Below are 26996 nucleotides of genomic sequence, written 5' to 3' on the forward strand. Positions count from 1 at the left end.
AATTCTGAGATTGCATCCTGTCGCACATGGATGATGCACACCAGTCTGGCCATAAAAGGAAGTGCAGGAAGTGAGCAGCATCCCCCACAATGCACCATAGTCAGGAAGAAAGGTGAGTAAAATGGCTGCCAGCAGCACATGGCAAACACAACCGTGACAGTGTGCTGATTATACAGAAGTGCTACAGTCTTTTCTTCTATGCACACAGTCAAGACATCCAGTGCCTGAAGTAGCAAAGCAACACCAAAAAATCAGTGAACCTCCAACATGTTTGATTGTAGGGCCTGTGTTCTTTTCTTTTAAAGCCTCATTTCTTTTTCTGAAACCAGTAGAATGTTGGGCTTTACCAAAAAGCTGTCCACAGCACATTCTCCCAAAAGTATTTTGTCTTCCTCAGGTAAGTTTTGGCAAACTTCAATCTGTTTTTTTTTATGTTTCTGTGTCAGCAGTGGTGTCCTCCTGGGTCTCCTACCATAGTGTCCCTTTTCATTCAGATGGCAATGTATAGTGTGAGCTGACACATTTGTACTCTGTGCCTGAGGTCAGATCTACCCGTGCTTAGAAACCGCAGAAGAATTAGGCATTGAACAATCCCTTATAGCGGAAAAGCAGGCACTCGAGCCAGAGGTGAGATACGGCTGTTTAAAGTCTTGCAACCCCGCACAATTTAATTCAATAGTTGGATACGGGACTGTGCATACACATGCCTAACCATATGCTGCTTAACATAGAAGCATAAAGTGGATTTCCAGAGGAGTTGTTACCAGTGATATCTGTTCCTATGAAACCAGAGTGTGTTTTTTAACACTTGAGTGCCTGGTCTTTAAGTAACTATATGGACTCTCCAGTACCTTTTAGTCTCTACCTTTTTTCTCATGGGGCCTCACAGCTATCTTGCTATCATATAAATTTCTGAAGTTTTGGACTTGTTAAACTCTTTACAGCATTTGTTATTTGCCTATAGGCTATATCTCTGCTTAAAGTATAAGTATAGGTGTTGCAACTACATTGCTAACGTTTTATTTATAGCATCTTTGGTAAGATTTATGCATGTTATCTGAGCGGTACCACACAGCTTTTTGTGTTTTTTAAGGCTATTTACAATTTTGTAAGTGTGTTTACCTGATGGAAAATGGGTGGAGGATAGATGTCCCACCTGTTTAAAGCCAACCACAACTATTGTAGTAATAAAGCGTTGTTATACCTTTTGTGCAGCCTTTGGTCCTATTTTGACTTTACACTTATTGAGTGTTTTGTCCATTCTTTTACTACTTTTTGCATCATTTCTTGGAACTGCGAGCACTAAAGGTTACGCATTAGATAAGTTGAGTGCACCTCTATTTTTATATTTTTATATATTTTTCAAATTTTATAGAGTTGACTAAATTATTTGTATTATTGATCTGAAGACACGTTACACTCTTTTGCATGAGTGAATGATAAGTCATAATGACTTTACCGCTTTCGTTAATATTTACAGGGTTAAATGGGAAAACTTTACTTTCAACTTGTAATACTACAACATAAATACGATTTACATTCGAAATCTTGAGCAAAATATTGCTCCACTTGTAATTTAGGCCTCAGTGTTTTATTATATCTTCGTTATACACTGAGATTTATAGAAAATAAAACTGTGCAGTAATGTGAAAAATGACCTTTATTTAAATAATTGTTTCTGTAATATACTACACTAAAAAGGAAAATATAACTAGATTAACCAATATATGTGTATACTTTAATGATACTTTTTACATTAATATTGGAAATGTTTAAAAATGTAAAAAAATATGCAGTACCAATGAAATGTTTGGACACACATACTTTATAAAAAAATGTATTAATACTATTTTGCACATCTTAGAATAATATTAAAGTCAACAAAACTTTAAAATAACACAAATGGAATTTGAGGAATTTGACCCCCAAAAATGTTAAACAAATTAAAACTATTTTATATTTTAGATTCTTCAAAGCAGCCACCCTCTGCCTTAAAGGGACATGAAACCCAATATTTTTCTTTCATGATTCAGACAGAGCACATCATTTTAAAAAATCTTTCCAATTTATGTCTATTATCAAATTAGCTTAATTTAGGTATATATGCCACCAATCAGCAGAAATTTCCCAACTCCTGAGCCTACCTAGGTATGCTTTTAAACAAATGATACCAAAAGAACAAAGCAAATTAGATAATAGAAGTAATTAGAAAGTTTTTATTTTGTTTTTGTTTTTTTTAAATTGTATGCTCTATCTTATTCATGAACACATTTGTTGGGGTTTCATGTCCTTTGAACAACAGCTTTACACACTATTGGCATTCTCTCAATCATCTTCATGTTGTAGCCAACTGGAATTCCTTAACTTCTTTCCAACAGTATTAAAGGCCCTTTGTGACCGGTTCTCAAAATAAACCATGCCTTTGTGACTGGGCTTTAAAAATCGATGTTACTATGTTTCAAAATCTACGTTTGAAAAGTGTATGGTCCTTCCCTGCTCTGTTATCTAGAGAACTATGTGGATAACACTGTCTCTGATCTTGTAACAGGTTTATGTGTACCCCAAGTGACTTTTATATACTTTTTTATGGCAAAGAAAATAAGCTTAATGTTTGAAGATCCTTCCCTTTTAGATTTATGTGCTTACTTTTGAGGTAATAAAGCTACCACTTGTGTGACTAATGTTTCACATTATCATTTTATTGTTATTGTAACAGCACCCTGCTTTGTTTTGACACTCTGTTTACATCTAGGATACAAGACTTGCATTTGAGAGAAAAAAAAACTTTATCAACAGATCCCTTTACCTAAAAAAGGACTGTGGTATATTTTAGTGCACAGTGCTATGTCTTACCTTATCTATTTTTATAAGTTCAAATTGTGCTAACTTATTTTTATTGTAAAGAAAATGCAATAACACAAAAAAAATGATAGGCATAGGCAACAAAATACATTATTGATATAGAAAATATAAACATTAAAATGTCTGTATTAACCCATCTGCCCCTGCTACCTCTAAACTTCTTTCACTTACATCCTCCTTCGGTCTCTCACAATCCACCCTATTCCCTACCCACCGTGATGGACACTCCATCGACCTGGTAATTTCCTACCTCTGTTCTATATCTGACCTGAGCTGTCGCCCTTTTCCCATCTCAGACCATCACCTGGTCACCTATAATATTAATGCAACAGCTAAACCAACTCCTCCATCCCACCTCCGCAGCTGTAGAAATCTGCATGCTGTGGATCCGCTCCAATTTTCAAATACTATTCAAGATCTCCTCCCTCACACTTCCACTATAACCTGCCCTGATCTCACAACATCCCACTATAACAAAACTCTCTCCTCTGCACTAGACACACTTGCCCCTCCCCAGCTGCGCAAAACATCACGTCGTCAGTTGCAGCCCTGGCACTCTCAGCAAACACGCTATTTGCAAAAATGCTCCCGTACTGCTGAGCGTGTCTGGAGGAAAACTCACTCTGAACCTGACTTCATACACTATAAGTTTATGCTTTATTCATACACTTGTGCCCTTCACTTAGCCAAGCAAACCTACTTATTCTCCCTTATATCTACTCTTTCCCAAACTCCACATTTAACTCTCTCCTCTACCCTCCTGCTCCACCCCCCTCATCTGTCTTTAGTGCTCAAGACTTGGCAGACTACTTTTTAAACAAAACAAATTCTATCCGGAGCAACATCCCAACACCAACTTGCAATAATCCATCAGCAGGCCCTGCCACTCCCTCTGCCACCCTCTGCATCCTCCATCCAGCCACTGAGAATGAAGTTTCCTCCTTGCTATCTTCCTCATGCCTCACTACCTGCCCACTCGACCCTATACCTTCCCATCTAATACCCTCCCTCTCTTCTACCCTCACTCCTGCTCTTACCCACATCTTCAACCTATCTCTTTCTACCGGCTCATTCCCATCTTCTTTCAAACATGCAATAGTCACTCCCATACTCAAAAAACCCTCCCTTGACCCTAATTCTCCTGAAAGCTACCGCCCAATATCACTACTCCCACTAACATCAAAACTCCTTGAAAAACTAGTTTATAATCACCTAACCCACTTCCTGCCCGCCAACTCCTTGCTTGACCCCCTGCAATCTGGATTCTGCCCCAAACACTCAACTGAGACTGCCCTTACCAAGGTTACAAATGATCTTCTCTCTGCTAAAAATATTGGCCACTACTCCATACTCATCCTACTTGACCTCTCAGCTGCCTTTGACATAGTTGACCACCCCCTCCTCCTACAGACCCTTAGCTCTTTTGGCCTCTGTAGCACTGCTCTTTCCTGATTTCACTCTTATCTTTCTCACAGGTCTTTTTCTGTGTCATTTGCCAATGACTCCTCCTCTCTAATGCCTCTGTCTGTTGGAGTACCTCAAGGATCTGTTCTGGATCCTCTACTCTTCTCCATTTATACTTCTTCACTGGGTAAACTTATCAACAGTTATGGCTTCAAATATCACCTCTATGCTGATGACACCCAGATCTACCTCTCCACCCCTGCTCTCTCTCCCTCTGACCTTTCTCATGTCAGCGACTGCTTATATGGTATTTCTTCCTGGATGGCCTCTCACCACCTAAAGATTAACATGTCCAAGACTGAGCTCCTTCTTATCCCCCCCTCAAGCTCTACGCTGACCTGTGACTTCTCTATCCCTGTTGACGGCATCACCATTTCCCCATCGCCCCAAGTCCGCTGCCTCTGAGTTACACTTGACTCAAATCTATCCTTCACCCCCCTGTATCCAATCGCTTTCTACATCCTGCCGCAACCATCTATGCAACATTTCAAGATTCAACCTTTTCTGTGCGCTAACACCACAAAGCAAATAATCCACTCCCTTGTTATTTCCCGACTTGACTACTGCAATAACCTACTTACTGGCCTTCCTCTTTCCCGCCTCTCCCCTCTTCAATCCATCCTAAATGCCTCTGCCAGACTGATCCACCTTTCCCATCACTCTGTATCTGCTGCACCTCTCTGTGAGTCCCTTCATTGGCTCCCCATACACAGCAGAATTAAATTCAAAATTCTCACCCTTGCATACAAAGCACTCACCAACTCTGCTCCCCTCTACCTATCCTCTCTAATCAACAAGTATACTCCAGCCCTTCCACTAAGATCCAAAAATGACCTGCTCCTTGCTTCTGCGACTATCACCTCTTCTCATGCTAGACTGCAGAACTTCTGTCGTGCAGCACCTACCCTCTGGAACACTCTCCCTCGTGCTGTCAGGTTTTGCCCTAATCTTTCTTCCTTTAAATAAACCCTGAAGACTTTTCTGTTCAGAGAAGCCTACCACCCAACTCAATAATATTCCTTTTACCTAACAACATTTCCCTCCTCTAACTCTGCATTAACATCTTTCTCAATCTTGCAGTCCTCACCTCCTGTTTCCCAACCTCCTCACCTTCTAGATTGTAAGTTCCCACGGGAATAGGGCCCTCGATTCCTCCTGTATGTGTTTGTAAATTCTGTCCTGTCTCTTAGTCTTAGAGGTTTTATACTATTGTTTTATTTAAATGATCTGTATCCATGGACAGCGCTGCGGAATATGATGGCGCTTCATAAATAAAGTATAATAATAATGGACCAAAGCAAACAGTAGAGATATGCTTTAGTTCGTTTTCGTTCATGGTCATGTTAGTTTCAGACACATTTCGTTTAAAATTTTTGTTTCAAACTAAAATATTTGTTTTGAGCTACAGTGCAGATTTTTGCCATTTTTCTTTATCTGAATCTGTAATCAGCTGCTGTATATTAGCTTTAATTTTGTTATTCTGTGTAATTCTTAAACTTATTCTTTAATTTATACATCTAATTTTTGTGCACTGCATTTTTGGTAAAACTATAATTTATTTATTATTTAACTCCAATAAGTAAACTTTTTTTAGTAAAACTGTACTTGTATAAAAAAAAAAATGAGTGCTGCGTCAGAACAAACAGACTCGGTAAACAACTGGTTTTTAATACTATGAAAATGTATAATAAAACGTATATACTAAGTGCAAAGCCAGCATCCACTTAGCTATGCAACAAAAGGGTTAATACATTTTTTTAAAATTAAAACTACTGACTTAAATAATTTTAAACAAACAACTTTGTATTTTAATGCAGACAAATAAGATAAGTAATGTACTATACTAAGGTATACTATATTTAAGTCCAATAAGTAAAAATCGTTTAACTGGGGGGTACAGTCACACAGTAACTGGCAACTGCGATTGCTATGCTGCTAACACAGTAAAGAATATCACCGATCTGAGCCTCTGAGCAGTCTGCTTTCAATTTTAAAATTGCCCTTTCACTTCCTTCCCTGCCCCTGAGAATGATGGTTGGGTAGAAAACATCAAAGGCTTCCACTGACAGGCTGTCATTGCTTGCGTCATAAAAACAACATACCCCAACAGAAAATGTAAAAGAAAATAAGGCATTTTTCTTTTCTTTTTTAATTTTTTTCTTTTTCTGACGATTTTAGTTTTCGGTAAAGCAACAAAAAGAACGAATGTACATATCTAATAAACAGCAAAATGTATTATTACTTAAATGATAACTATATTTTGCTGAACAATAACAGGTATTAGTAAACGAGTAACAACAATCTCAAATTAAGCTATATCCCAAAGGTCCCAATTTGTGTGCACTGGAGATACATTTATATGTAAGTGACATTAAACATTTAAAAAATGTAATCCCCCCCCTAAAGTGTTTTGTTAATAAAACTCTTACAACTGGTGTATTATTAATATTTTTGCTTAGAACAGATAAAATCAATATTTGCAATATCAGTAAGGATACTAAGTAGTTTATGTGTGGGTATTATAGAACCAAAACCAGCAGTATGTGCTTATACAATAACTTACAATAGGCTGTGTTAAAGCATCTGTAGACTGTGAGCCTATAAGGATATGATTATGAATGCATCATATACAAATGAATGTTTATATAATATACATGTGTGAGCAACAATGCACATTCATACCACATATTCAAGGTTGTGGCTTCTTAGAAAGGGTGCTATAGTTTTGGGAAGACAAGTTAAAGCACAAATATTCTCTCTTGGAAAGACAGTCCTATTATCCATTGCAAAAAGCTGCATTGCATGGTGTCTTTCAGTTTGTATTAAATGTCTCCTTAAAGCCTTGCACTGATCACTGTTCTTTAAACTACATATTTTAGCTGACTCTGAAACAAATATAAAAAAAAAACATTATAGAAAGTATCATGCACAATGTACATAATTATAAATAACTCACTCATTGTAGCATTCAAACATATAAGACACACTGTTGATTGTAGAATTACTCTGTATAAAGTCTGAAGACCACTTGTACTGCCAATGATCCATTTGGCATTCCTCATTTTATCTTTAACCTCTAGGGAAGTTTTTGAGAAACCTGAAAGCAGAGAAAAATAAATATAAATAAATAAAAAATGTTAGATTAAGGACAAAACAACGATTTACTGAACACTGGATATGAATATATATATATATATATATATATATATATATATATATATATATATATATATATATATATATATATATATATATATATATAAGAGAAGCACACTCACTGGAGCGAACAACCAGCTCAATACTATTGTTAGTCTGTTCTCTGGAGATTTACCACCTGGGTGCAGCTTCTTTTAGCCCAGTAATGCCTTTCACAGAGTAGAACTTTCCTGTAGTATATCAGTCTGATCCCGCCTATTAAGGTCAGTCCAGTGCCGAAATACCAGGCAATTCCTCTCTGAACAAGGAACACAGCAACCCCAGACAATCTTTTTGGCCTTCATTGGGCCTCCTCAGTGAGGTGTAGCCATATTCCTCTAAGCACACTGAGAAAAAAAGGAGTCCACGTCTGGTTTCCCCTTTTTCCCGTAGGGAGACTTACCGCTGGACTGACCGTAATAGGCGGGATCAGACTGATATACTACAGGAAAGTTCTACTCTGTGAAAATCATTACAGGGCTAAAAGAAATTGCACCCAGGAGGTAAATCGCCATAGAGCAGGCTAACAATGGTATTGAGCTGGTTATTTGTTCCTGTCAGTGCACTTCTCTCGGTGTGTATATGTGTATGTATGTGTGTGTGTGTGTGTATATATATATATATATATATATATATATATATATATAACACAAAGCTGAGTGAGGGCATGCAGTATAACTGAAGAGATAAAATGATTGCATAGTTTTACATTATTATGAAAAACAAATTTATGACAAACTTGCAAATATTTTTTATTTTTTTATACAAAAATGCAATCAGCCAATAGAATTAAGCTTGCATTCTATTGGCTGTTCTAATCAGCCAATAGAATGCAAGCTCAATTCTATTGGCTGATTGCATCAGCCAATAGGATTTTTCCTACCTTAATTCCGATTGGCTGATCGAATTCTATCAGCCAATCGGAATTGAAGGGACGCCATCTTTGATGACATCATTTAAAGGAACCTTCATTCTTCAGTTGGACTTAGTTTAAAAAGGATGCTCCGCGTCAGCTGGATTGAAGATGGACCCGCTCCGCTCCGGATGGATGAAGATAGAAGATGCTGTCTGGATGAAGACTTCTGGCCGTCTGGAGGATCACTTGTGAAGACGTGAAGACGTCTCAAGGGTGAAGACGTCTCAAGGTAGGGTGATCTTCAAGGGGGTAGTGTTAGGTTTTATTAAGGGGGGAATGGGTGGGTTTTAGAGTAGGGTTGGGTGTGTGGGTGGTGGGTTTTAATGTTGGGGGGTATTGTATTTTTTTTTTTTACAGGTAAAAGAGCTGATTACTTTGGGGCAATGCCCGCAAAAGGCCCTTTTAAGGGCTATTTGTAATTTAGTATAGGGTAGGGATTTTTATTATTTTGGGGGGCTTTTTTATTTTATTAGGGGGATTAGATTAGGTGTAATTAGTTTAAAATTCTTGTAATTATTTTATTATTTTCTGTAATTTAGTGGTTTTTTTCGTACTTTAGTTTATTTAATTTAATTGTAATTCTTTGTAGTTAGTTTAGGTAATTAATTTAATTATAGTGTAGTGTTGGGTGTAATTGTAACTTAGGTTAGGGTTTATTTTACAGGTAAATTTGTCTGTATTTTAGGTAGGTAGATATTAAATAGTTAATAACCTAGTTAAAATAAATACAAAGTTGCCTGTAAAATAAAAATAAATACTAAGCTAGCTACAATGTAACTATTAGTTATATTGTAGCTATCTTAGGGTTTATTTTATAGGTAAGTATTTAGTTTTAGGAATAATTTATTTAATTGTAGTAATTTTATTTCGTTTTATTTAAATTATATTTAAGTTAGGGGGGGTTAGGTTTAGGGTTAGACTTAGGTTTAGGGGTTAATACATTTAATATATTAGCGGCGACGTTGGGGGCAGCAGATTAGGGGTTAATAAACATAGGTAGGTGTCGGCGATGTTAGGGACGGCAGATTAGGTCTTAATAAAATTTAACTAGTGTTTGCGAGGCGGGATTGCAGCGGTTTAGGGGTTAATATATTTATTTAAGTGGCGGCGATGTCCGGTTGGCAGATTAGGGGTTAAAAACTTTATTTAAGTGTTTGCGATGTGGGGGGGTTAATAGGTAGTTTATGGGTGTTAGTGTACTTTTTAGCACTTTAGTTAAGAGTTTTATGTTATGGCGTTAATCCATAAAACTCTTAACTACTGACTTTTAAATGCGGTACGAGTCTTGACAGGAGAGGGTGTACCGCTCACTTTTTCCAAGACTCGTAATACCGGCGTTAGGCAAATCCCATTGAAAAGATAGGATACGCAATTGACTTAAGTGGATTTGTGGTATGCTCGAGTCGCGGAAAAAAAGTGAGCAGTACACCTGTACCTGCCAGACTTGTAATACCAGCGGGCGTTAAAAAGCAGCGTTGGGACCTCTCAACGCTGCTTTTTAAGGCTAACGCAAGACTCGTAATCTAGGTGTGAGTAAATTGTCTAAACCACATTCGATATTTTTAGTAGAAATGTAAATATTTAGCCTTTTATTTAAATTTGTCACATTGATCCTAAAATGTTATCTCCCGAAAGTCATCCTGACCAGATGTCAAATTTGAAGTTTGTAGCAAAGTGACATCTGTATCTAATTAGAAACAGCTACAGTTTTATACATAACAATAAAATAACAATAAAATTTAACAAAAAACAGCACATGTGTACTAAGATAATAGGTAGCTAAAAGGACCACTCAATACAGTATAATTGCATATTTAAAAAAGTGCATAATAAAAAGACAATACATCGACCTATACTCTTAATTACAAATAAGCAGTAGATATTTTCTGACAAATTAATTTTTTCTCCCATTTTCCGGCCCCCTGTATCGTGTGACGGACATCAGCCAATCAGACTAGTATAAATATACACTGTAAGCTTGTGCACATGCTCAGTAGAAGCTTGTTCCCCACAAAGTGTGACTATTGAAAGACTGGTAAATTTGATAATGGAAGTAAATTGGAATCAAATTATAATTCTAATGCCATCTTTAAAAGTAATATTCAAATTATGCAATATTTGAATTAGAAAAATTTAAATCAATATATTTGTATCTATTATGTATCAATTTACTAAATTCCCTCCCACATGAACTATTGAAAATCTGAATAGTATTTGTTAAATCAAATGTTACATTCAAAATTTCAAATGTGGATATTCAATCTAATTATGAACATTCGTAAACACAAATAATATTCAAAAATCCGAAATAACATTTGTTAAATTATAAGGGTTTTTTGTCTTATCAACATTTGTTTGTCCAAAATTAATGTCCACAGGACTATTCATTTGACTGAACAGATTGTACTTTTGATAAATTGTTCCATTCCTAATGTTAAATAATTCAAATGTTAGCTCGCCTTTAATGTGTACCGACAAAAATCCCTTACAAATATTGGCTACATCATTTAAACAGAGATTATTAGTTAGACATAATAAAACCGTATAAAACAATTAATATGCACGTAGGCTATGTGGTATCAAACTGTACATACACAATAATTTATTACACATTTTAGTTATATATTTGCTCCATTTCTTCCTCATCTCTTATTTGTAATCTTTTTTTTCCCCTTTTTTTTTAAGAGTAAAGACATCATATATAAAATATAAATAAGCAGTTTGTGAATTGTGATGTATGTGGTTAACTACAAGGGCCATACTGACTTACATTCATATAACATTTTGCTCAGATGAACAATCAGTAATAAACAGCTAGACAAATATTTTAATGAAATACCATGATAAGATGGTGCAATTAAACATGTCCCAGATCATCTATTCTTTAAATAAACAATATTATGCTACACCAAAATACCTATATATGCTTAACTACAATGTTTATATATCCTCTGCACAAATAATTGTATGGTTTCATCTCAGATACACAAGAAAGAAACTATGATGTCATTACAAAAAAGTGTATAGATAGGGAGTTTCAATGTTCTCAAAAAGACCAAAGTCTTCGGCGCATGAAAAATTATTTTAGCTCTCTCCACACCCGTCTCTTACTACTCCCGAATATCATGCTTATTCCTTCTGAGCTGTTACTAACCCTTATAATTGAGCATGTACTATATACTTGAGCTCCAATGATAATCCCTCCTCAGCCATAAAATATTGTAAACATCTAAAAACCTAATTACAATCATAAGTAAACATAAACATTCTGAGAATTTGGGTTTAAAAGTGAAATTTTAGCTATATTTGTAACATTTTATTAAGATAGAAAGTGATCATGTTTATTAATATGTGAACTGAAGTGAGATAAACGCATATTATTAAAAAAAAATTGGCTAGATTACGAGTTGTGCGTTAGGCTTAAAAAGCAGCGTTGGCCGGTCCTAATGCTGCTTTTTAACGCCCGTTGGTATTACGAGTCTTGCAGGTACGGGTGTACTGCTCACTTTTTTGGCCAGACTTGGAAATACCGCAAATCCACTTACGTAAATTATGTATCCTCTTTTTTCATGGGACTTGCATAGCGCCAGTATTACGAGTCTGACAAAAAGTGAGCAGTAGACCCTCTCCTGTCAAGACTGGTACCGCATTTTAAAGTAAGTAGTTAAGAGTTTTACACTACAACACTGTAGCATAAAACTCTTAACTACAGTGCTATAAAGTACACTTACACCCATAACTACCTATTAACCCCTAAACCGAGCCCCCCCCCCCCACATTGCAAACACTAAAATAAATAGTTTAACCCCTAATCTGCCGAACCGGACATCGCCGCCACTATAATAAATATATTAACCCCTAAACTGCCGCACTCCCACATCGCAAACACTAGTTAAATATTATTAACCCCTAATCTGCCGACCCTAACATCGCCGACACCTACCTACATTTATTAACCCCTAATCTGCCGCCCCCAACATCGCCGTCACTATATTAAAGTTATTAACCCCTAAATCTAAGTCTAACCCTAACACCCCCTAACTGTGATGTCCTGTTTCGTACAGGAACTTATGCAGTGTTTTTAAAGTAAGGGTTTGTTGCTCTTTAAATGAATAAAACAGGCAGTATGGTTTGAACTACCTGTTAAATCACTGGTGAGACTTTTACTGAAAGAAAACTTCGTAGATGCCAGGCAGAAGCAAGGAATAAATGAGTAGAAACAAATGTTGCAATATTGGTATGAAACTTAAAGCAAACAGTTCAGAGATCTGATAGAATAAATGTGTCTTTTGGTATACTTAATATAACTTCAGTAGTTGTATCCTTATTGTAACAATTCCCAGGAACGTCTTCACGCACTCACACACTCATACATAAAATATATACAACACAGTCAGACTTTAGTAGTTAACGGTAGAATATTCAGCAGAGGATATTAGCAAGGATAATGCGGATGCTTTCCAGAGAGAGACAAGGTAAGTAATAGATCCTTTAAAAGTGGATTAAGTATTACCTTAGATTTGAGGAGAACAGTTTACCTCTGTGACCAGTATACAGCGTTGGTGTGAGTGCGGCTTCCGGAACGCTGCAAGTAGATCCGGTGGTTCCTTGATCCGGATTGAAGTATAATGGATTCCGGTAGAAATGGAGAAATAATGAAATACTTTTGAAAGTTAAGTGATAAGCTAGAAATCCTCACTTTACAACTGATGTTCTGAGAGAAAGTATAACATTGAAGCAAGTTAGTAATACTCAAGAATAGGAATCACAACATGAGGAATGCGATCAGAAAAGCTCCAAAGAGAAAAACAATTTTCAGGCAAGGAATGATTGTTCAGGTGTGCCTGATATAGGGTGGGGGAAAGGTAGGCGGGATATACCTTAAAGGTATATCACACATATTCCCCCCGCTAAGGGGTCCCCCAAACGACGAGAGGGATGGCTTCAAAGGATACCTGCGATGAAAAGATCTAATCAGACGGGGAGCAGAAATGTCAGTGCTACGATGCCAAGAATTGTCCTCAGGACCAAAACCTTTCCATTTTAGCAAGTACTCTAGGTGACGGTTCTTGATTCTAGAATCTAGAATACGGTCCACCTCAAACTCGTCGTGGTCATCTATTTGTAACGTAGATGGAGTCTGAAGGTTGGTTTGCATAGAAGAAATATAAGGTTTTATCAGAGACACATGTATAGTGGGGTGAATCCTATAAGCTGTAGGAAGAGTTAAACATACCGTCATAGGGTTCAAAATTTTATTGATTACAAAAGGTCCGATGTATTGGTTCGCCAATTTCTTAGAGGGTACATGTAGTTTTAGATTCTTTACAGATAGCAACACTTTGTCACCCACCTTATAGACTGGACTGGGTCTGTGACGTTTATCATAATAAGCTTTCTGATAATTTTTTGCATCAGATAAGTGTTTTTTGACTAGGGCTAGTCTTGCCTCAAGTTGTAAAGAATAGTCTTTAGCAGCTGGTGAGTTTACGTCAGTTCTAGATAGTGCCAAAGTAGTCGGATAATAGCCATAGGTTACATAAAACGGTGTCATTTTTGTTGAGGATGACACCGAATTATTGTAAGAGAATTCCGCCATCGATAAATAATCTATCCAATCATCCTGCAAATGGGAGATGTAACAACGAAGATATTGTTCTAATGTTTGGTTTAGTTTCTCAGTCATCCCATTGGTTTGGGGATGGAAGGCTTTTGAATATCTTGGTGTGATTTTTAACATTTTGCATAATGATCTCCAAAATGATGAGGTGAATTGTGTACCTCTATCTGTTATTATATCAGTGGGTAGTCCGTGGAGTTTCACTATGTGGTTAAGGAAAACATTTGCTGTAGTGAATGCGGAGGGTAACCCTTTTAGGGGTATAAAATGTCCCAATTTTGTTAGATGATCAATGACAACTAATATAGTGTTATAAGTTTCGTGATTTTGGTAGCTCTACAATAAAGTCCATCGAGATCATGGACCAGGGTTTATCCGGAACTGGCAATGGGGTCAACAATCCGATGGGCCCTTTATGATCTATTTTATTTCTAGCACAAGTGTCACAGGAATTGACATAATCTTGGATGGTTTGATTCATTTGGGGCCACCAATAGTTTCTTCTTGTTTTTTCAATGGTTTTTTGTATTCCGGTATGACCGGATAAAGGTTCATCGTGAGTGTGTTTCAATATTTGTTTTCTTAAGGAACAGGGTATGTATAATTGATCTTTATGGTTTATTAAACCAGTAATTAGTTTTTTGTGACAGGATTTTGTTGTATTGGTTTCTTTTCCTTGTGCCCTTTTAATCTCTTCCTCAAAAGGTGTTAATACTCCAATAAATTTATCGATTGGTACTATTGGAGTCATGGTCTCTTGAGGTGTCATTTCCTGTACTCTGGACAATACATCAGCCTTGGTATTCAGGCTTCCTGGTCGGTATGTGATCAAGAAATTGAATCTATCTAAGAATAATGACCACCTTACTTGTCTGTAAGTTAGAGTTTTGCTTTTCTTCAAATATTCCAGATTCTTATGATCTGTGAAGATTTTAAATGGTTCGTGTGTACCTTCCAGTAAGTGCCTCCATTGTTCAAGGGATACTTTTATAGCAAGGAGTTCTTTATCTCCTATACTATAATTATTTTCTGCAGGTGTGAATCTTCTTGAGTAATAAGCCACAGGAAATAGTTCTGATTTGTTTTCTGCTTGTTGAGATAGAACTGCCCCTATACCTGAACTTGAGGCGTCTACCTCTAACACATATTGTAGCTTAGGATCTGGCATATGTAAGATGGGGGCTTTGGAGAATTGCCCCTTTAAGTAGTCAAAGGCTAATTGGGCCTGTTCGGTCCATTTATATCTTTGTTTCTTACTAGTCAACTGAGTTAAGGGCTTTACTATATCAGAAAAGTTTTTGATAAACTTTCGATAGTAATTGGCAAAACCAATAAAACGTTGTAGGGCACGAACCGATTTTGGTGTAGGCCATTCTAGTACTGATGAAACTTTATCTGGGTCCATTTGGATCCTGTTAGGAGTTATTATGTATCCAAGGAATTTAATCCTGTTTACATGAAATAAACACTTTTCTTGTTTGGCATATAACTTGTGTTCCTTTAAGCGCATTAAGACCCAACGTACATGTCTTTCGTGTTCTTGTTCTGTCTTGGAATAAATTAGAATATCATCTAGATACACTATAACACAGATATCCATTAGATCTCGGAAGATTTCATTAATAAAGTGCTGGAAAGTAGCTGGGGCATTGCTCAATCCAAAAGGCATGACATTATATTGATATAACCTATATCGAGTTCCCTGAGTCTTCTATCTATGGATGTGCTTAATTTAATAAGTGCTGGAAGAGTATCAGGTATTTCCTGGCGAGAAAGTTCATCCTTAAGGTTTTCAGATAACCCCAGCCTAAACTGATTCTTAAGGCTAACTTGGTTCCATAGTGAGTCTGTTGCCCACATTTGAAATTCAGTTGTGTACTCCTCCACCGTGCACTTACCCTGTTTGAGTGTGCATAGTTTAGATTCTGCAGTTATTTGCGTATCTGTATCTTCATATAGATTAGACATAGCCTTAAAGAAATTCTGTAATGAATCCAAAATTGGGTCATTATTTTCATAAAACCTGTTAGCCCAGGTTCTGGGCTCTCCCTGTAAAAATGAAATAGTGGTGCAAACCCTGATACGGTCTGAATAATACGTGCGGGGTCTCATGGAAAAAAGAAGATTACAAGCAGTCTTGAAATCTCTGAATTCCTGTCTTTTACCAGTGAAAGGTTGGGGGTATTGTATATGGGGTTCAGGTACATCAGTACTTTTGGGAGACATGTATTCATTAACAATAGCTTTTAATGCGGTATTATCTGCTTGAACTTCTGTTAAGCATTGTGCAAGATAATCTAATTTTCGTTGTATGTTAGAGAACTCATTTTTAATTTCATTTGCATCCATAATAACAAAGTTTTATTTACCAGTAACAAACCCTTAGAACACTGTGGCCTGAAAATTATGTGATGTCCTGTTTTGTACAGGAACTTATGCAGTGTTTTTAAAGTAAGGGTTTGTTGCTCTTTAAATGAATAAAACAGGCAGTATGGTTTGAACTACCTGTTAAATCACTGGTGAGACTTTTACTGAAAGAAAACTTCGTAGATGCCAGGCAGAAGCAAGGAATAAATGAGTAGAAACAAATGTTGCAATATTGGTATGAAACTTAAAGCAAACAGTTCAGAGATCTGATAGAATAAATGTGTCTTTTGGTATACTTAATATAACATCAGTAGTTGTATCCTTATTGTAACAATTCCCAGGAACGTCTTCACGCACTCACACACTCATACATAAAATATATACAACACAGTCAGACTTTAGTAGTTACCGGTAGAATATTCAGCAGAGGATATTAGCAAGGATAATGCGGATGCTTTCCAGAGAGAGACAAGGTAAGTAATAGATCCTTTAAAAGTGGATTAAGTATTACCTTAGATTTGAGGAGAACAGTTTACCTCTGTGACCGGTATACGGCATTGGTGTGAGTGCGGCTTCCGGAACGCTGCAAGTAGATCCGGTGGCTCCTTGATCCGGATTGAAGTATAATGGATTCCGGTAGAAATGGAGAAATAATGAAATACTTTTGAAAGTTAAGTGATAAGCTAGAAATCCTCACTTTACAACTGATGTTCTGAGAGAAAGTATAACATTGAAGCAAGTTAGTAATACTCAATAATAGGAATCACAACATGAGGAATGCGATCAGAAAAGCTCCAAAGAGAAAACAATTTTCAGGCAAGGAATGATTGTTCAGGTGTGCCTGATATAGGGTGGAGGAAAGGTAGGCGGGATATACCTTAAAGGTATATCACACTAACTTATAATTTAAATAAATCTAAATAAATATAAATATCATTAACTAAATTATTCCTATTTAAAATGAAATACTTACCTATAAAATAAACCCTAAGCTAGCTACAATATAACTAATAGTTACATTGTATCTAGCTTATGGTTTATTTTTATTTTACAGGCAAGTTTGTATTTATTTTAACTCGGTAGAATAGTTACTAAATAGTTATTAACTATTTAATAACTACCTAGTTAAAAAGACAAATTTACCTGTAAAATGAAACCTAACCTAAATTACACTAACACCTAACACTACACTATGATTAAATAATTCCCTAAATTAAATACAATTAAATAAAATGATCTAAAGTACAAAAAAACCCCACTAAATTACAGAAAATAATAAACAAAATACAAGATTTTTAAACTAATTACACCTAATCTAATCCCCCTAACAAAATAAAAAAGACCCCCCAAAATAAAAAAGCCCTACCCTACACTAAATTACAAATAGCCCTTAAAAGGGCCTTTTGCTTGGCATTGGCCCAAAGTAATCAGCTCTTTTACCTGTAAAAAAAAAATTACAAATCCCCCCCCCCAACATTAAAACCCACCACCCACACAACCAACCCTACTCTAAAACCCACCCAATACCCCCTTAAAAAAAAACCTAACACTAACCCCTTGAAGATTACCTTACTGGGAGAAGTCTTCATCCAAGCCGGGCAAAGTGGTCCTCCAGACGGGCAGAAGTCTTCATCCAGGTGGCATCTTCTATCTTCATCCATCCGGCACGGAGCATCCTCTTCCATTGAAGTCTTCTTACTAAATGACGGTTCTTTTAAGTGAAGTCATCCAAGATGGCATCCCTTCAATTCCGATTGGCTGATAGAATTCTATCAGCCAATCGGAATGAAGGTAGAAAAAATCCTATTGGCTGATGCAATAAGCCAATAGGATTGAGCAGGCATTCTATTGGTTGATTGGAAAAGCCAATAGAATGCCAGCTCAATCCTATTGGCTGATTGGATCAGCCAATAGGATTGAACTTCAATCCTATTGGCTGATTGCATCAGCCAATAGGATTTTTTCTACCTTAATTCCGATTGTCTGATAGAATTCTATCAGCCAATCGGAAATGAAGGGACGCCATATTGGATGATGTCACTTAAAAGAACAGTCATTTAGTAAGAAGACTTTGTTGGAAGAGGATGCTCCTCACCGGATGTCTTGAAGATGGACCTGCTCTGCACCGTATGGATGAAGATAGAAGATGCCGTCTGGATGAAGACTTCTGCACGTCTGGAGGACCACTTCGCCCGGCTTGGATGAAGACTTCTCCCGGTAAGGTGATCTTCAAAGGGTTAGTGTTAGGTTTTTTTTAAGGGGGTATTGGGTGGGTTTTAGAGTAGGGTTGGTTGTGTGGGTGGTGGGTTTTAATGTTGTGGGGGATTTGTAATTTTTTTTTTTACAGGTAAAAGAGCTGATTACTTTGGGGCAATGCCCCGCAAAAGGCCCTTTGAAGGGCTATTTGTAGTTTAGTGTAGGGTAGGGCTTTTTTATTTTGGGGGGGCTTTTTTATTTTGTTAGGGGGATTAGATTTGGTGTAATTAGTTTAAAAATCTTGTAATTTGTTTATTATTTTCTGTAATTTAGTGTTTTTTTGTACTTAAGATAATTTTATTTAATTGTATTTAATTTAGGGAATTAATTTAATTATAGTGTAGTGTTAGGTGTTACTGTAATTTAGGTTAGGTTTTATTTTACAGGTAAATGTGTCTGATTACTTTGGGGCAATGCCCAGCAAAAGGCCATTTTAAGGGTTATTGGTAGTTTAGTTTAGGCTAGGGATTTTTTTTTATTTTGGGGGGCTTTTTTATTTTAATAGGGCTATTAGATTAGGTGTAATTAGTTTAAATATCTGTAATTGGTTTATTATTTTCTGTAATTTAGTGGTTTTGTTTGTACTTTATCTAATTTAATTTAATTTAGGTAATTGTATTTAATTTAGTTAATTTATTTAATTATAGTGTAGTGTTAGGTGTTAGTGTAACTTAGGTTAGGTTTTATTTTACAGGTAAATTTGTCTTTATTTTAGGTAGGTAGTTATTAAATAGTTAATAACTATTTAATAACTATTCTACCTAGTTAAAATAAATACAAACTTGCCTGTAAAATAAAAATAAACCTTAAGCTAGATACAATGTAACTATTAGTTATATTGTAGCTAGCTTAGGGTTTACTTTATAGGTAAGTATTTAGTTTTAAATAGGAATTATTTAGCTAATAATATTAATTTTTATTTAGATTTATTGTAATTATATTTAAGTTAGTGGGTGTTAGGTTTAGGGTTAGACTTAGGTTTAGGGGTTAATAACTATGTTAATATAGTGGCGGCGACGTTGGGTGCGGCAGATTAGGGGTTAATAAATGTAGGTAGGTGGCGGCGATGTTAGGACGGCAGATTAGGGGTTAATAATATTTAACTAATGTTTGCGAGGCAGGAGTGCGGCGGTTTAGGGGTTAATATGTTTATTATAGTGGTGGCGACGTTGGGGGTGGCAGATTAGGGGTTAAGAAGTGTAGGTAGGTTGTGGCGACATTGGGGAAGGCAGATTAGGGGTTATTAAATATAATGTAGGTGTCGGCGATGTTGGGGGCAGCAGATTAGGGGTTCATAAGTATAATGTAGGTGGCGGCGGTGTCCGGAGCGGCAGATTAGGGGTTAATAATATAATGCAGGTGTCGACGATGTCGGGGGAGGCAGATTAGGGGTAAATAAGTGTAAGATTAGGGGTGTTTAGACTCGGGGTTCATGTTAGGGTGTTAGGTGTAGACATACATTTTATTTCCCCATAGGAAACAATGGGGCTGCTTTTTTGCAGGTGTTAGACTTTGATTTCTATGGGGAAATCGTGCACAAGCACGTTACACCCGCTCACCGCTAATGTAAGCAGCGCTGGTATTGGAGTGTGGTAATGAACAAAATTTTGCTCAATGCTCACTTCTTGTCTGGTTTGTAAAAACCCGTAATACCAGTGCTGTCTGTAAGTGAGCGGTGAGCATAAATTGCTCGTTAGCACCGCACAGCAAAACTCGTAATCTAGGTGAATATGAGCCAAGCACAGAAAAAGCTTCAGGATGAGAAACAATTCTCCTCACTCTTACCAACTGACACACATTTTTTTTTAAAACCTTAAAGGGCCACTGTAAGTAAATATTTTCTATGCCTGTTACTAACTAACTACCCCAAATACGCTTTTTATCAATAGCATTTCATTAACATATCTCTACCGTATATCAGAAATCTTGTCTGCAAATGTAATTGTTTTCCAAACCCACTCCTTGGGTATCCTTTGCTCTGTACCAATCCGTTTACAATACCTAGGTTTCAAAATGGCGCTTTAAACACAAAGTTATTGGTTTAAGTATTTTGATCATGCAGTGCTGAAAATAGTGGGCAGGATAAAGTGACATCATCGGCAAATAAAAGATATAACTTTTAGAACGTTATGAAACTTCGTTTTGGAGAAAATATAGGTCAGTAGGTTTTAATTAATGTTTATTAACTTTAATATGTTAGTTGTTTAGCTTAAAAATTATAACAGAAAGTAATCCTTTAAGGGCTAGATTACAAGTGGAGCGTTAAATTTGCAAGCGCACAATAATTTAACATCTATTACAAGTGGTTGATTATTGCTACCGCAAGCTCGCAGTAGCAATTAGCACTCCGAAAATTAACCGGAGATCAGATCTCTGGTTAATTTTCTAAAAGTGCCCCAAATGCCGTCAAAATAGAGGAAATTGTAGTTTTTTATTAAAAAGAAAAGGTAAAATGTATATGCTGATATACACATAAATATATGTGTATATCAGCATATACATATATATCTAGATTTTCTGCTCATCGCTGTGCGACTTACCCCCTTTGCTGCGCGAGGTTCTGATGCCGTCTATTACGGCATCAGAACGAGGCTCACATTGAAGCCTATAAAAGCAATCTCTCATGAGCGCAATGCTTCAAAGCAATGTGAATGCAAGCTCACGTTCACATTGCTGGTTACTTGAAATAACAGTGCACATTAGCGTGCGCTGGTATTACAACGTGGAGCGCTAATATCGATTTCATGAAAGTGATATTTAGTACTCCGTTTGTAATCTGACCCTTAGTAAGTAATTTATTTCTACCTGAAGGTTTTTCTACTGATTTTTCATCAATTAAATGATTAATGATTCAATATTGATACACCATACCACAAACTGATCATAAATGTGCATTTTCAACATGTTGCCAAATGGCTTAACTCATTGCTATATTTCATGTTTAACTTTATAATGATTTATGTACAGAAACAAAATCAAATAGAAAAATTAAAAACAAATACAAGAATAAAATGGAATAAAACTCTAATTTAGTTATCTACCTAAATAGACATAAAAATAGAAAATATGCATTGTTTTGCAGTCCTATAACATATACCCTTGAAATCTACTTTATAATTGTTTATCTTCCTTCCTTTGATGTGACCAATTAGAAGATGTAAACACACTGCTGCACATATAAATCAATAACAGACATCCCAACTCTCCCTGAAGTTCAGGGAGTCTCCCTGATTGTAATAGCGGCTCCCTGATGCCAGCAAATGGAATGCAATCTCCCTGAAACTCCAAGTACCATGATCCAATGTGGCCGAAATCCGGAAAAGTGTTTCTTTAAGGAATGCCTTTAGTTGCTGGGACGTTATAGATCCCTCAAAGCATGCATCAGTAACCAAAAAGCCCCCACTGATTCTAATAAAATAAAACACAAATACTACCTTATTTACTGCACGTAATTAAACTTCATATTTTAAAATATTTAAGCATTCAACAAGCGTACGATCACTGGAAAATAGGTTTGTTGTAAGTGGTTGTGCAATAAAGGTACTTTTTTTAATGTGACTTAAGTGGGAAGCTACTTTAATAAGTCTCTATCTTATTTAGGGTTTCAAGGTGCCCAATATATAACTGGGAGGGGTGGGGGTGGCAGCACAGTAGCGGGTGAAGCCACCTCCCTGAAATGAGTTTTTGCAGGTTGGGATATCTGCAATAACATCATGTGCATCATATAGAAATGTCAGGGTTCTGCATTCTACAGAATACTCTACGGTCTCTCTGGGGGGAGTGGAAACACTATAATTTTAAATGACAGAAAAAGCAGGCAAAATAATTAAAGCGAAAGTATAGTCAAAAGTAAACTGAAATGGTTTGGATAGAGTATGATATTTTAAACAGGTTTCCAATTTACTTCTATTACCAAGTATGTTTGTTCTCTCGGTACCTAAATCATGAAGGTTTTATTTTGACTTTAGTTGATGACATAATTGATCAGTTTATATAAAACAGTTTTTAGCATCAATGTGGTATGGTGGGGATTCTAGATAGAAAAAAACACAGAAAAGCCTTTTTTATATAGTAAGGGAATAATTATTAACAGATCATTTCAAATTGAGACCAGATGTTTGTTTGTTTTGAAATGGGAATGTGAATTGTGAAACATATTGAAATGGTCAGTAGGAAATTAACATTATAAGTAATCCTTTATTTTTATTTTATTTATTTATTTATTTATTGCTAAGGCCTGCAAATAACTCAAACCAACATTTTCATATAAAACTAGGTCACTCAAGGACAAAAATTAAAAACAAAATAATTTTGTTTTAGGAGGGGAGAGGAGGGGAGAGAGGAAAGATATATGAGGGTGATAGAGAAGAGAGAGAGGAGGGGGAGAGAGTGAAAGGATGGATAAAGAGAAGAAATAGAGGCGGGAGAGAGAAATGAGGGAAAGAGTGAAGAGAGAGAGATAGAGAGAGGAGGGGGAGAGAGAGAGGAGGGGGAGAGAGTGAGAGGAGGGAAAAAGAGAAGAGACAGAGGCGGAAGAGAGAAATTAGGTGAAGAGTGGAGAGAGAGGAGGGGGAGAGATGAAAGAGAGAGGGGCGAAAGGGAGGAGATGAGAGAGAGAGACAAGGGAAAGTGGGAGAAAAAAAGGGGGAGAGAGGATAGATAAAGGACACAGAGTGAAAATGAAGAGTAGGAGAAAGGAGATCAGAGAAAGGAGATAAGAAGGCAGAGTGGAAAGAGACTGATTTTAAAAAAAAAATAGAATGAAAGAGTGAAGTAAAGGAGAAAGAGGGAAAACAATAGAGAGAGAAGATAGAGAGTGAAGCGGGGAATGGGATAGATAGACAGGAGTGAGGAGGGAGAGATAAATGAGTGGAGACGGTGAAATAATGTAGAGATGAGATTGAGGAGGAGAAAAGAAAAAAAGAGGGAGAGTGGAGAAAAAAGAAAAGAGAGATTTTTTTTCCACGTCACACATTTGAACAGAGCCTAAAACAGAGAATACATATATGGGCTCGATTTATTAAAGCCTTACGGCTGCAAGTTCTCATAATAACTTACCTCGCCGTAATTTAACAAGCAGCGGTCACCAGACCGCCGCTTCCCTAACCTCTTTGCCACCTCTAAGGTGGCGAAATTCAATCTCCGACTGAGGAGATTGACAGCTCCTGCCTGCGCATGATTGGCTGTGCGTGGGCAGGGGGCAGGATTGCACGTGAGCACAAAATTGCGCTCGTGTGCAATGGTGAATACTTGTGGGTAATTTGCCCCGCCACAGGCGAGCTGAGGCGTACAGGGGCGCGTATACGTGCCCCTGTATGTCTCAGCTTTGATAAATCTAGCCCATACTCACATTTAAGCAGCCCATCATCTCTAGGAGCAAAGGGGTTAAAAATGCAGTGTCCTGTTATGAACGTTCATTTTTTTTTTCCTGGCTTTGCCAAGCTGAAATTTGACTACCGAGACAAGCTCATAAGCAATCTTTGAAGAGCTGGACAGTTTGCTCCAAACACTCAGTAGGTGCAGCCTTGGGGGCGGCCATCTGACGGATGCATAATTGATCTTGAAATATAAAGTTAATACAAAGAAAAGCTTACCAAGATATAACCATATTTGGAATTACTGAACATCAATACATGTATATTTACAGTTAAAAAAACATTGTTTACTGATACTTTAATTATCTGTTATGGTATATGTTTGTCTAATTATTTATCATAGTATATGTAAACATTTTCATAAATTTAGTTTTTTTGTTTCATGTGGTATCATAGACTGCCCATTGTAAATGTGCTCAAATGAACCAAAGCGCTATATGTTTTTACCCTAAATTGTTGGGAGTACAAATCCCATCATATATTATTCCAATTTTCTGGTGCTACATATCTTCATATAGGCAAGGTGACTAACATATAGCTCAAATCATGTATAAGCACTAGTATGTATGCTATTAAGTGAAAAAAAAACATGCAAAAAAAATAACTAAACAAGAATACAATAAAAGAATGTGAATATTATAATTAATGGTGTGTGACCATTTGGGCTTTGTTATGAATTGTACCAGTGTTTAATATGCATATGCAAGGGTTCACAGTATATACATATGAGTCTGTGATTCGCTGGTGGCTGCCAGTAAAATTTAAAGGAATGTTGAAATTTGTCAGAAACAAATTCGAAATTTAGAGTAGGGGCTATTGTATTGTCTTTGATTATGCAATCATAATTTAATGGTCCTTTAAAGATGATGGTCAAGTATTATTGTGACTGCACAATACAAAATTAGTAGAGTGTTGGACGGTTATCTTGTACTGTATGTGAAATTTAATAAACAAATAATTTTGTATATTGCTCTATGATTTTCCTGAAGTCATGTTTTTATATATTTTTTTAAATCTTGAGTAAATGGTTGATAGCATCTAATTATATATTAGCTGAAAATTAATGTGAAGGATAACACTGTAATCCACTTTGACAACAAAATCCCTATACTTTTAATGGAGATACCAACTGCGCTAAATATTGCTGATATTACAAGTTAAAAGATATAGTTTGTGCTTAACCCCTTAATGACCACAGCACTTTTCCATTTTCTGTCCGTTTGGGACCAAGGCTATTTTTACATTTCTGCGGTGTTTGTGTTTAGCTGTAATTTTCCTCTTACTCATTTACTGTACCCACACATATTATATACCGTTTTTCTCGCCATTAAATGGACTTTCTAAAGATACCATTATTTTCATCATATCTTATAATTTACTATAAAAAAAATTATAAAATATGAGGAAAAAATTGAAAAAAAACACACTTTTTCTAACTTTGACCCCCAAAATCTGTTACACATCTACAACCACCAAAAAACACCCGTGCTAAATAGTTTCTAAATTTTGTCCTGAGTTTAGAAATTCCCAATGTTTACATGTTCTTTGCTTTTTTTGTAATTTATAGGGCAATAAGTACAAGTAGCACTTTGCTATTTCCAAACCATTATTTTTCAAAATTAGCGCTAGTTACATTAGAACACTAATATCTTTCAGGAATCTCTGAATATCCATTGACATGTATATATTTTTTTTTAGTAGACATCCCAAAGTATTCATCTAGGCCCATTTTGGTATATTTCATGCCACCATTTCACTGCCAAATGCGATTAAATACAAAAAATTGTTCACTTTTTTACTAATTTTTTCACAAACTTTTGGTTTCTCACTGAAATTATTTACAAACAGCTTCTGCAATTATGGCACAAATGGTTGTAAATTCTTCTCTGGGATCCCCTTTGTTCAGAAATAGCAGACATATATGGCTTTGGTGTTGCTTTTTAGTAATTAGAAGGCTGCTAAATGCCACTGCGCACTACACGTGTATTATGGCCAGCAGTGAAGGGGTTAATTATGGAGCATGTAGGGAACTTTTAGGGATAATTTTAGCTTTAGTGTAGTGTAGTAGACAACCCCAAGTATTGATCTAGGCCAATTTTGGTATATTTCATGCCACCATTTCACCGCCAAATGCGATCAAATTAAAAAAAAATTAAATTTTTCACAATTTTAGGTTTCTCACTGAAATTATTTACAAACAGCTTGTGCAATTATGGCACAAATGGTTGTAAATGCTTCTCTGGGATCCCCTTTGTTCAGAAATAGCAGACATATATGGCTTTGGCGTTGCTTTTTGGTAATTAGAAGGCCGCTAAATGCCGCTGCGCATCACACGAGTATTATGGCTAGCAGTGAAGGGGTTAATTAGGTAGCTTGTAGGGAGTTTGCAGGGTTAATTTTAGCTTTAGTGTAGAGATCAGCCTCCCACCTGACACATCACACCCCCTGATCCCTCCCAAACAGCTCTCTTCCATCCCCAAACCCACAATTGTCCCCGCCATCTTAAGTACTGGCAGAAAGTCTGCCAGTACTAAAATAAAAGCTATCTTTTATTATTTTTTTTATTTTTTTTGAGCATATTTACATATGCTGCTATGTAGGATCCCCCCTTAGCCCCCAACCTCCCTGATCCCCCCCCCAAACAGCTCTCTAACCCCCCCCCTGCCTTATTGAGCGCCATATTGGGTACTGGCAGCTGTCTGCCAGTACCCAGTTTCAAATTAAAAACGTTTTGGTTATTTTTATTAAAAAAAAACAACTATTTTCTGTAGTGTAGCTGCCCCCCCACAACCCCCAACCCTCTCCCAGATTAATAATTTTATTTATTTGTCCCACTGAGTCTCTCCCACTGAGTCCTTTAACACTGAGTATTTGTTCCATAGTGTAGGGTTAACTGCATTTTTTTGCAGGACGTACCCCATACGTCGTTGGTCGTTAAGGG

General features: G+C 36.5%; 1 protein-coding gene across 1 annotated transcript in view; it reads right to left on the reverse strand.

Annotated features, from left to right (window-relative positions):
* The window catches only part of IL13RA2 (interleukin 13 receptor subunit alpha 2), a 237258-nt gene that overhangs the window by 170544 nt on the left and 39718 nt on the right, over nucleotides 1–26996 (reverse strand). Inside the window, exon 2 of the mRNA XM_053700209.1 lies at nucleotides 7283–7423. Within this exon, the coding sequence (XP_053556184.1) occupies nucleotides 7283–7388 (106 nt within the window). The 5' untranslated portion in view covers nucleotides 7389–7423. The remainder of the gene's footprint in view (nucleotides 1–7282; nucleotides 7424–26996) is intronic.

This window comes from Bombina bombina, chromosome 1, assembly GCF_027579735.1.
Source record: "Bombina bombina isolate aBomBom1 chromosome 1, aBomBom1.pri, whole genome shotgun sequence".
Classification (NCBI taxonomy): domain Eukaryota; kingdom Metazoa; phylum Chordata; class Amphibia; order Anura; family Bombinatoridae; genus Bombina; species Bombina bombina.